The 11,425-nt window shown below is 44.2% G+C and overlaps 1 protein-coding gene across 3 annotated transcripts in view; it reads right to left on the bottom strand.

Annotated features, from left to right (window-relative positions):
• The window catches only part of kdm6al (lysine (K)-specific demethylase 6A, like), a 33,387-nt gene that overhangs the window by 6,528 nt on the left and 15,434 nt on the right, over positions 1–11,425 (bottom strand). For all 3 annotated transcript variants that reach the window (XM_051896462.1, XM_051896463.1, XM_051896464.1), the window contains 16 exons: positions 10,080–10,217; positions 9,914–9,991; positions 8,683–8,790; positions 7,735–8,055; positions 6,418–7,133; positions 5,235–5,364; positions 5,053–5,158; positions 3,841–4,046; positions 3,680–3,741; positions 3,528–3,602; positions 3,034–3,182; positions 2,826–2,940; positions 1,781–1,968; positions 1,557–1,698; positions 1,344–1,470; positions 1,083–1,253 (listed from right to left, as the gene is read on the bottom strand). In XM_051896462.1, coding sequence (XP_051752422.1) covers positions 1,083–1,253; positions 1,344–1,470; positions 1,557–1,698; positions 1,781–1,968; positions 2,826–2,940; positions 3,034–3,182; positions 3,528–3,602; positions 3,680–3,741; positions 3,841–4,046; positions 5,053–5,158; positions 5,235–5,364; positions 6,418–7,133; positions 7,735–8,055; positions 8,683–8,790; positions 9,914–9,991; positions 10,080–10,217 — 2,832 coding nt within the window. The remainder of the gene's footprint in view (positions 1–1,082; positions 1,254–1,343; positions 1,471–1,556; positions 1,699–1,780; positions 1,969–2,825; positions 2,941–3,033; positions 3,183–3,527; positions 3,603–3,679; positions 3,742–3,840; positions 4,047–5,052; positions 5,159–5,234; positions 5,365–6,417; positions 7,134–7,734; positions 8,056–8,682; positions 8,791–9,913; positions 9,992–10,079; positions 10,218–11,425) is intronic.

Genomic DNA, 11,425 nt, shown 5'->3' with positions numbered 1-11,425 from the left:
AATCGCAGGGTACCTCACGATACGATACGATACGATACAGGCTCACGATAATGATAATATCACAATACAGCAATTCTGCGATAATCAATATATATTGGTAGACAGAGCTGGGTAGATTACTTATGAATTGTTATCAGTTACTGATTACAAATTACATGACAAAATTTGTAATCAGTAATATAATCTCTTAGATTACACATTTTTGGTAACGTAATCTAACTACTTTTGGATTACATTTAGATTACTTTTGTGCTAACCCTTATTTGATGTCACATATATGGTAGGATAATCCTGTATCATTTTGACAGATACAAAGAAATAAATATATTCCAAAAAACAGAGCCTCTAATGCCTCAACAGATTCTTTTTAAAGTGCAATGTATGGACAGTTAATACTTCAAAATACTAACACTAATGTACCTGTTAGTGTTTGCTGATAGTAACACTGAATAAAACAATCACATCTTATGATTTTAAAACATATTTACTTAAAATTAAGTAAATTTAGAAAACAGCAACATTACAAATACAAATATTGAAATTCACAGCAATATCACTGCTACATCAAATATTTCATCTATATTTCCCCCTTACCGCTGGAAAAACACGAAGAATCACGAACGTATGTAAGCGGCAGGTTTATTATGAAAAAAATATAAACGTTAAAAAAAAAAAAAAAAAAAGAAAAATTAGGAGAATCAATGAATTGTGAACAACTTACTGCCATTGAGTAAATAATATGTAATCATGTAATCCATAAAAAAGTAACTGTAGTCTGATTAGGAGTATTTTAAAAAGTAGTTTACTCTAATTACGAGGTTTTCAAAGTCCTGAAAATTTCTGGGTTTGGTTATAGAATGCGATCGTCACTCCGTAAACAAACAAACTGTGTGTGAATGTAACTGTATTAAGGACTCAAATATAGGACTGACAACCGTATTCTGCTGCTGTGTGAATGTGGCCTTTATCGTTATAGCTATCGTCTTGTGAAGAGGCCTTTAGTCTGCTGTTCATCTGTTTTGGCTGTACGAGCAAACGGACACACCCTGGCACAAGAATGGCATAAAAATAAAATGACTTACTAATGAGAACTGGTCGTAAACCTGCGTGAGATCGTCCATCCGGTACTGCTCCAGCACCACGAAACCCTCCAGCTCGCTGCTGCCCTTCCGAGCGCAATCCTGACAGTGAACCACGTAGGACTTCCGGGAGTAACTGTCGCTCGTCACGAAGAGAAGGTTAAAGACCTCCACCTGGAACAATTCAGCACAAGAGCCAAGGTGATTTCAGCACATCGTCTGATGAGAACGGCGAGATATTCTGCCGTCAAATCCAGGACTCACCTCACAGATGGTGCAGTAATGGGCCGGTTCATCTCGGCTTCTTCTGTGCCAAATCGTCTCCTTCCCAGCAGCCACCAGCGCCTCTTTTATCGCCTGACACTGTTTGAGCGTCCGCAGCAAACAGAACCTGTTAACCGTAGAGATTAATTACCGTTCAAAGCCAGTCATTTTTGACCAGATCAGATGCAGTTTGACAGAGGAAACGTCACTCACTTGATCATCTCAAACAGCTTGAGGTCGGACACTTTAATGTTCCTTGCCATGTTCCAGGACAGATGCACCATGGGAACCATAGATTTGACGCTCTGGAGTTTGTTCCACTCATAACGTTCGACGGCCAGCTTGTACTGATACGCTGCAGGAAGCAGACGAACACAACAGTCACATGACAGCGGACCACAGTAAACAACACGTGTCCGTTCATGCAGGTTACGCACCAGTAAGAGGGCCCACGTTCCAAGAAATGTTATTGCACCAGCCGATGGCCTGGACCCAGTGGACCGTTCCTGTGTTCAACCAAACCAGATCTCCAGGCCGCTGGATGAACCGGTACACCGGTACGTTAGCCTCGTACAAATCCTCTAGATTCGGCCACCATGAACCCTTCAGGAAGTTGATGTTGTTCCTGCAAAAGGTAGTCAGAAGAGACACTTGCACATCAATCCAAGGACTGACAACAGAAGCGATTTAAGATCCGCTACATGAACGAAGTGTGTTAGTCCAACCAACAATGAAAACTGTCGTCATTTACTCTCCCTCATGTCATTTCAAACCCACAAGACTTTTCATCTTAGAAACACAAATGAAGATATTTTAATGAAACCTGAGAGATTTCTGTCCCTCCAGTGAAAGTTTGTTCAAAAATCTGTGATGCTTAAAAAGTTCATAAAATAAACCTATTTGAATGGAGCGGTTTAATCCAAGTCTCCTGAAGAGACACGACCACTTTATATAATCAGATTTAATTTAGGCTTTTATTCACATTTAAACATAAATCAGCGAACGAACATAGATGAAGTTCATTCTCATGTGTTTCGCGGCACATTTGAGCTTCTGCAAGAACCAATGAGGTTTGTTCTTGCAAGTACAGTTGAGCTTTCTTTTACTGATGATCAATGCTAAAATTAAATCTGGTCATATAAAACTATCGTGTCTCTTCAGAGGACTTGGATTAATGCGCTCCATTCATGTGGATTTATTTTACAATCTCTTTATGAACGTTTTGAAGCATCAGAGTTTTGGGTGAACAGACCTTCACTGGAGGGACAGAAATCTCTCAGATTTCATTTAATATATCTTAATCTTAATCAATATATCATTTAAACTCACTGACATGTCATGCCAAACAAGACTGACATTTGTCTCCGAAACACAAATGATGACAATTTTTATTTTTGGGTGAAGTATCCCTTTAACTTTGACTACAGTCGTCCTCAGACAAGGGCGGTGCAGGTTTGAAACGACTCACGGAACATCACGTACTTCTCACAGAATTCGCTCATCACTCCCCAGTACGGCTCCGGCACGGCAAACCACTCGCAGTCGCCCGGGCCGATGTTGATGTTGACGGCGCAGAAGTTATTGTGCTCCTGATGCCCTAAATATGAGCGGAGAGACCATGTGACCTACTGCGATGGATTCATTTGACTCGACTTCTGAAGCTCGAATGTCTAACAACAGCGGCTCTCACCTGGAGTTCTGCTGCCCGGGACTTTCATGAAGAGCTGGACAGTGTTCATACCCAGAATGCTGTGGCCCACATGACTCAGCAGGTTACCTGCAGACACCACGCGAGCAAACGCAGGCAGCTTACTCAGTTCCTGCAGCTGCAGCTTCCACCTGCAGGGGGAGCAGCACAGTCAACAGCCGGCCTTTCGTTTAACTAGCAGACTTATTCAACTGAGGTGTTTGCTCTAGTGAAACAGGACTGGACATGGACTCTTCCCTCACAAATACAAAGTTCAGACAGGTTGTGTCATTCTCATAGCTGCGAGAATGACACAAGCTCAGAATCTGGCCTTGTCATTTGTTCTCAGCTTGAAATCACTGCTGGCACATACACACACACACACACTCGGCTTTTGACAATAAATGAGACACTATGATGCTTGTTAAATCACTTACAATATACAAAAAAAAAAAAAAAAAAACACAAAGGGGAGACGACATGCACCCAAGACTCACTTCTTTTCATCAGAGACGTCGATGTTGGTCCCAAACTTGACCTGTTTGAAAGGAGCTTTCCGCCTCCTGGAAACACTGAGCAGAATGAACAGAGTAAGTGCAGGTTTGCATCAGCACAGCTAAAGGACAGTTATTAGACGCGTCAAACTCACGTTTCCAATGACGTCATTTCACAGTCCGACAGCTCCTTCTGCCCCTTCTTCTCATTCTCTTCCTGAAAGCGCACAAACACAGTCACTTACTATGCAAAATACCACAAGCAAATGATCATTACAAGTGCTAATTTACTGTATTCTGTTTGCGAGCGTCTTACCCGCAGCGATTCCTGGAAGGACGCGGCCTGGTACTGCGCGTATTTGGCGATAGTGGTGTAAGACCGGCTGCTCTCGCAGCGCCACTGCTTCCTCAGGCCGCTGGCGTCCCAGTTCTCATCGGCCGGCTGACACAGCTGCGTCCGCACCTCCACCAGGTGCTCTGGGTTCGCCTCTACAAGTGTCTTCGTGGAGAACAAGCCCAAATCTACAGAGACAGAGAATACAGCTTCACCTTACAGCCCTACAGATGACCACAAGCATGAGCACGTCCAGTACCGTGCCTATAAACACGCCTTCTGTAAACGAAGTGTCCATGTCAAGTCACCTTCATTTATATAGCGCTTTTTACAATGCAGATTGTGTTAAAGCAGCTTTACAGTGATAGAGGGAACGTAATTGTTCTGTGTGAATGACCATTACAGTCGGAAACATCATCTTTGCAGGTGCAGAAATGTCCAGCTGTATGTAACCAATACTGAAGCTGCAAAAAAACTCAAGCAGCCAATACAGTTTCAAGAACCCCCATTGTCCACAACAATATTTGAAGGCCCTCCACTCACAATTTCTACCTGATGAAATATTTTAGAGCTTGGCATAACTAGAAAAATGTTTATTTGTAACAAAAAAAAAAAAAACCCAAATACTAAGAAATATCTTTTTTCATTGTTTTAATGCATTTTTAGTCATCTTGAGGCCCCCTTCTGAGAACCACTGCTTTAAATGCTTTAAACTGCAAGATCCACTTCCAAATATGCTCTGCTATGACAGTAAAAAAGGTCGCCATATGATAATAGCACCTAAAATCTGATTTGATAATGTGGCAGACCAAGTACAACAGAGAAAAGCTTCACAAATGTGAAAAGCCTCACTAGCACGGCTTAACAATACTAGTGCGAGCTGTAAATCAGTCAGAGAATTTTGCATTTCATCCAGCAAACGTCCTTGAATTCTTTTCAACAATGAACGGCAAAGCAAGTTTCAATCTGTTTTCTAGTTGCCATGGAAACTGCAGAGAAGTGCATCGCTCCCACCAAGAATCCACATTTGGCCTTTCAGGTGATCACGTGTGTGTGTGTGTGTGTGTGTGTGTGAGAGAGAAAGAGAAAGAGAAGAGAGAGAGAGAGAGAGAGAGAGAGAGAGAGAGAGAGAGAGAGAGAGAGAGAGAGAGAGAGAGAGAGAGAGAGAGAGAGGCTAAAGGGTCGAGCTCTGACCTAGTTTGAGGGCTCCGGCCAGGCCGCGTATGACGGTGACTGGGTTGGACGGGTTGGTGCAGAACTGGTGCAGCGGAGGGAAGAAGGCGTCTCTTTTATTTTCCAACTGAAACATGAACAAACATTTATAAACACATGCATCAATCACATGCAGTGTTAAATGTTCCGTGCGTGCGACTCACGTAGATGCTGGGAGTCGGTGGGTTGAGTTTGTCTTTAGCCAGAGGCGGCGCAGGCGGAGGAGGGAGTCGCGGCGGTGGACATTTGTTCAGCAGGAAACTGCTGCTCGACAGACCGTTCTTCCCAAGATTCCTGTAAATGAACATGGTATTAGATATGAAGTTATTTCTGCTGAATACAACAAATCAAAATTAATTGTAACAAATTCTCAACAACCGCAGCAGCTCACTGAGGTCAGAATTAAAATGTGATTGCAAATTTCGCCTGCATTTGTTTGTCGGTGCAAGCGCAATGTGTGACATCATTCAAACGCTTCAAAATATAGCACATATTTCTGTTTGTGCATACAACATTCTCAAAGGAAGTCTTCTCTGCTTTCCCATGCATACGTATTGCAGATGTGCTCGTTTCAGATCACTGTCAGTGTACTATTCCCTCACGGCATCAGAAAGCATGTCAAAAGCTACAGCAACTCGAAGTGAAACAACTTCAAGTTTAAACCGATCAATACTGAGTTACGGCACATTTAGCTCTCGGAGTTTGTCATTTATTCCAACAATATTTTAAAACTTGTCAGAGCTGAAAAAGGAACATGCTGTGTAGTTCACTGTAAGTGAAAGTGAAATATGTTATACTCAGAATTTGTTCACTGCATTTAACCCATCCAGACAAACACATTAGGTGTAGTGAACACACAACACACTGCAAACACCCAGAGCAGCGGGCAGCCATGTGTGCTCTGGCACCCGGGGAGCGATTGGGGGTTAGGTCTGTGCCCAGACTTTGAGTTCCAGTAAAAATGTTTAATCAGCCATTCTAGTCAATCACAATTTTCTATAGGTTTGTCTATGTGTGTAAAGCCAAACGGATTCTGAACATTACCATTCAACAGGTAGCACTAAAACAACATCAGCCGCAAAAGAAGGGAGACGATTCTTACAGTAAAGCCCAGCTGGATAATCACAGCCACAATGTTAAGCTTGTGACTTAAGAATTAGTTTGGCCAACTAGCAGTTAGTCAAGAGGTAATCAGATATACCATTAGGATTCTTATTAGACAAATCTACCTTTTTATGTAACTGACTTAAAAAAAAGTTATAACCAGTTTTAAAGAAAAAAATAAAAGACTAACTTGTAAGACTAGACTAAGCAGTTTATGCAAGTGGCCACAGGAGCTAAACGTACCTGCAGGCCTTCAGGACGTCTGCAGATGTTGGGTAAATGGAGACTGTAGAGGATGAGTGCGGTGGTCTGTGAGGCGCGGCCGCTTTGATGCAAAGCTCCGGCGGCTCCACCTTTAACGGGCTTTGAGAGTCTTCCGAACAAGCTCCTCCTCCACTTCCGTTAACGGTGACGGTGGGCGGCAGTCCCGGCGCCGCAGAGCCTGGCTTGTTAAGGCTGGCCGTGGGCTCTACGGAGCGGGGTGACGCTGAAGAAGCGGACAGGGCGGAGGCGGGCGAAGAAGCGGTCGAACTGCCTGGTGCCGTTAGCGTGGTGCCGGGGTGGACGTGGTTCACCCTAGAGCTCGCGGCGGGACTCTCCTTGCCCCCAAGGAGGGCCGAGAGCTGCGGATTGTCTGCGGAAGGGGCTGCCGGCGAGCCGGACGTGGAAGTGGGCGTGCGCTCGGGACTGTGGTGGTTGGTGGCAGTGGAACCATTGCCCTGTAGGGCGGCGCTCTCTTTGGTCAGGGCGGTGCCGTGTGGCGCACCTGAGGTAGCCGTTTGCGATGAGGAAGAAGCGGGGGAGGACGTGGAGGACAGATGATTGACAGCTGGCTCCGAGGGAGTCGTGGCGGAATGTCCAACCTGATTGTGAGGGCCACCGTCGGCCGAACCACTGGAAGAGAGAGTCCGGTCTCCATTAGGACCTGCCCAATGCGAACCTGGACCTTTCTGAAGCCCCTAAATCAGGAGGAAATTCAAAAGAACAAGCATGAACAAGCCGAGAAACTGTAGAAACGCTGCTTTCAGTGGGTTTGACAGTCAGGAAGCGTGCTCTTGATGAGTGAACGCACTCCACACAAGATGTGTAAAAATGAGAAGATGACGTAAAAAGTGTTGCTGAGTGTCAGATTTTTGGAATTATCACCGTTTAGCAAGCATGTGTCATGTGATAACAGGTTAATGTGGGTCACAGCTTAACATGTCTTTTTTGCTAGTAAAAGGGTCAAAACCTTAAAACTTTTTTTTTTTGAGATGTTAAGAGTTGTGTTCATGTTACACAGCAGCACAGACCAGTTGCCAATAAGAGCTAACATGATTAAACTGCTTCTGTACATAGTTCAGATAATCTAGTGAGTTTGTCTTACAGCATTTTTTTTTTTTAATGTTGAAGCTGAAATATTCTTTTACAATAAAGACATTTATGGATAAATGTCTCAGAAGATCTCTTAATGTTCATGTCCGTGGTGTGAATGACCAATGCAGAATGGGGAGGATGAACACGTATTTTTTGGATTCAGGTTTGGGTAAAAACGTGTATTTAAAAGAACTCAGAGCGGACCTGAGCGGAGTTGAGATGCTGGCTCTTCCATGCGTCTCCTGGGCTTGTGCAGTTGTGAGGTAGTGCGTTGGGGTGCAGGTAAGGCACGTCTCCGTTCGCTCTGGTTCCTGGCGTGTGATTATTGCCGACTGTAGGGGGTTGTGGGCCAGTGCGGGAGCCAGGACCAGGACTGGGAGGCAGCGGCCCGTTGGCCAACGGCTGAGCGATGCAAGACGGTCGCACGGCCGGGCCACGAGAAACAGGGTGAGCAGGCAGTGAGGAATCGCCTGAGGGGCCGTTGGGGAGGGTGGGTCGAATCGGACCAGAAGAGTTTTGCCTCATCTGTAGGTAAATGTTACAATCAACTGTAAATATCAAGGGTCGAGAAAAAGCAAGTCAAACAAACACCTATTACAATCTAAAGCTGCTTTTCCACCATCGGGCCAAACCGTTCTCGTTGCTTAACCGTTCCATTCCGTGCCGATTCGACCCAGCTGGTACGGATACAGTTTCATTTTCACTGTGGTTTGATAACGGAGCTCTTTGGAATGTAATACAAACGCGTCAGATGTTGCCTTGATAACGCAAGAGTTTACATAGTGACCGTTATGGAGAATGATCAAATTTCTCTTTTAATTTTATCATTAATGTTTACTTCGCTCAAATAGCGTGCTTGGCCAGCTACAAAGAAACTGGCAGCCAGGCATGTCTCTACACGCACTCTACCAGCACGGTTCAGAACGGTTAGCCAACCATGCTGCGAATTCAGAGCCAAGAACCGTACTGGAACCATTCCTTGCCATTCTTAGAACCGTTCGGCCTGATGGTGGAAAAGCAGCTAAAGTGTCACGGTAGTTTTAAGAGGAAAACACATCAGAAAACCATGAGTTCTGGAAGATTCTGGGGCCAGATTCATGAAACATTATGTTTTCCTTCAGAAGGTTTTCATGAATCCTGGTTGTGACGTACCTGTTGCTGGTGCAGGTGCGTGGCTGACAGCTGAGCCTCCAACTGCTCCAACATCTGCAGCTGAACAGGCTTCAGACTCGCCCGGTTGGCTCGCAACTGTTCCAGCAACTGAGAGGAAAAGGAGGGGACAAAAAGATATTCAGTGAACAGCGGAGTAAAAGAAGCACAGACATATTCATCAGTCTTCAACTTGAAACACCTCCTAATGGTCAGGGACGTCACGCCTGAAATCAACAGCCTGGAAGTTCTTCAGTGTGAGAAGCAGCTCAAAGGACAGAGCTGACACACACTCACACTGACATGAGAGTCTGAACCACCAACAAACCACCGTCTAAACCAGGGGAGCCCAATCCCGCTCCGAGTTCAGCTCTAGATCTAATCACACACCCGAACCAGCCAATCAAGGTCTTTAGGATCACTAGAAGCTTCCAGGCAGGTGTGTTGGAGCAGGATTGGACACGCCTGGTCTAAACCAACATCACACATGCTGGAGTCGATAAGGCCATTAACTAAGGGGCAGTTTACACAACACTGTTCTCAGCTAAAAACGGAAAACCTTTTATGTGTTTTGGGTGTTCAATTACACGTCAGCAGCGTTTTGGGGGCCTGAAAAAGCAAACTTTTGAAAACGTGTTTCAAAGTGCAAGTTTTTAAAAACGCTAGCATTATCGTCTTCCTTGTAAACTACAAAAACGCAGATGTGTGAAAATGGTGACGTGCACACGTATTACACGTTCAGTCAAGCATAGGCGTGTAGTGTTTCTTTATAAAGTGGCATCGCCATCTACTGGCCTGGCAGCAGAATACAGCGTTTTTAGTCATTTTTGCTGATCCATGTGAACAGGGATCGTTTTGACAATGTTGTCGTCTGTAGGTGAAAAACGCAAACTTTTCTGTTTTTTGTACATCGTTGTCATGTAAACGTGCCCTAAGGAAGTAAAAGCTGGTATGATATATAAATTAACCCAATTTATTTTCTAAATGCATGTTACAGATCTTATTACTGAACAAGTCATCCACACGTTTCATTTTTAAAAAAATGTTTTGAGCTTTTGTTCAATCAGACTGTTTTAACTGGATCTTCCAGTGTCGAGTCAGATGTATGCAGGATTCTCCAATCAATCAGTGCGATTAAACTCCGCTCTTGCAAGCTCATGCTCATCTGCATCATGCCCATTTTAATGAAGCTCAGGACTGATGACCTGGCACACAGTGTTCATCAAACACTCACCTGCAGCTTCTGAGGAGACAGGTACCAGTTTGGAGTTGGTGGCTGTGCTGAACTGTTGGTCCAAGACTCTGTGGAGCTCTGAGGAGTAACATGAAGACCCACAGAAGTGATTATCACCGCTGCCATTGTATCAGAGACATGCTGACCAGAAGAAAGTAGCACACACCTTGGCAGGACTAGCGGTCCTCTTCCTCTTGGCTGGACTCGACTGATCGTCACTCTGATCCAGCGGGCTCACGTGGGGAGGCAGCGACTGACCGGAGCCATGAGCCCCACCTGACACCCCGGGGTGAGGTTTACACGCCTGAGAGAGACCGCAGACACGTCAAGAGACAGAGACTGAAGACATCTGCACCAAACCCAGTCAAGTGAGAGTGTGAAACTTAGTATTTGCTCAGTCAATACATGTAAAAAGTCAATCAATATTCCTCCACAATTGGCAGAAATCATGTGAGGAAGAGAGCTGAAAGACGGACAGCAGATCTGTCTGGTGCCGATTCAAAGGTTACGAGTAAATCATGATTTACAACTTGACATTGTGCCTCACGTTGTTTGACCTCTTGACCAGCAGCTTTGTTAAGGTCTTTCTGGAAGTGTATCGTGTCAGAATTGGTTCAGATTTATATAATCAGTCGAAAATTGGAAGAGTCCCCACAAAGATAAAGCGGTAAACAAATCTGTTTGATGAACCACATTGTTGTTGTTCTACAGTATCAGAAACACATGGAGTGATTTTGACCAAAAATACTTTGGAATAACTGGACCTAAACTGTGCTCAAGGCATTGTTTCAATAATATAGGTATTAGGTCAATACATCAAAGAGCTGCCCGTTTATTGTAGACTCAAATTAAATTCTTTAAAAAACTAAAAAGATTTTAAATCAGTATTATAGTCATGGAGGATTATATGGCAACATTTTGAAGATTTTCCGTTCCTCTGCAAGGGCCGAGAAGTCACATTCTCTCACATGTTTTGGGCAATAACTCAGTAAGCCACATCATTTTACCATTCAGTGGCCATATTGACTCCAATGTGAAAACAGAAACAGAATTAATGAAACAAACGGGTGCTGAAGCCCTGATATATAATTAGAGCTATAAGCACATTTACAGACGTTTGTTTGTGTCCTGCTGCCCCCCCACCACCCCCCAAAAGCAACAACAGAGAAAAGATGCAAAAACAAATAATATAAAACACTTATGAGCGAGTGCATCAGTATCAATGAGAGAAAAACACGTCTCATTGTACTGTCATGAACACACACACACGCACACACACACTCGACTATTAACTACTACAGCTGGACTGCGTCAGTGTTTGTTGTGGAACTGCAACACTAGAGGGCACAATGACTGCAGGACTAAAGACTACATCACAAACACAACTCTGGGTGAAAAACAGCAAAATGACACACTTTTAGCATCAAACTCATTTTTGACCCAGATGTGCGATTGTGTAGAGCTGCACTACTGAAGCTCATGTACTGAAACCACGCTACTGATCGGCTCGCT

This window comes from Ctenopharyngodon idella, chromosome 6 (assembly GCF_019924925.1).
Source record: "Ctenopharyngodon idella isolate HZGC_01 chromosome 6, HZGC01, whole genome shotgun sequence".
In the NCBI taxonomy this organism is placed as follows: domain Eukaryota; kingdom Metazoa; phylum Chordata; class Actinopteri; order Cypriniformes; family Xenocyprididae; genus Ctenopharyngodon; species Ctenopharyngodon idella.
Note: the sequence above shows the minus strand (reverse complement) of the source record. Positions and strands in the feature narration are given on the sequence as shown.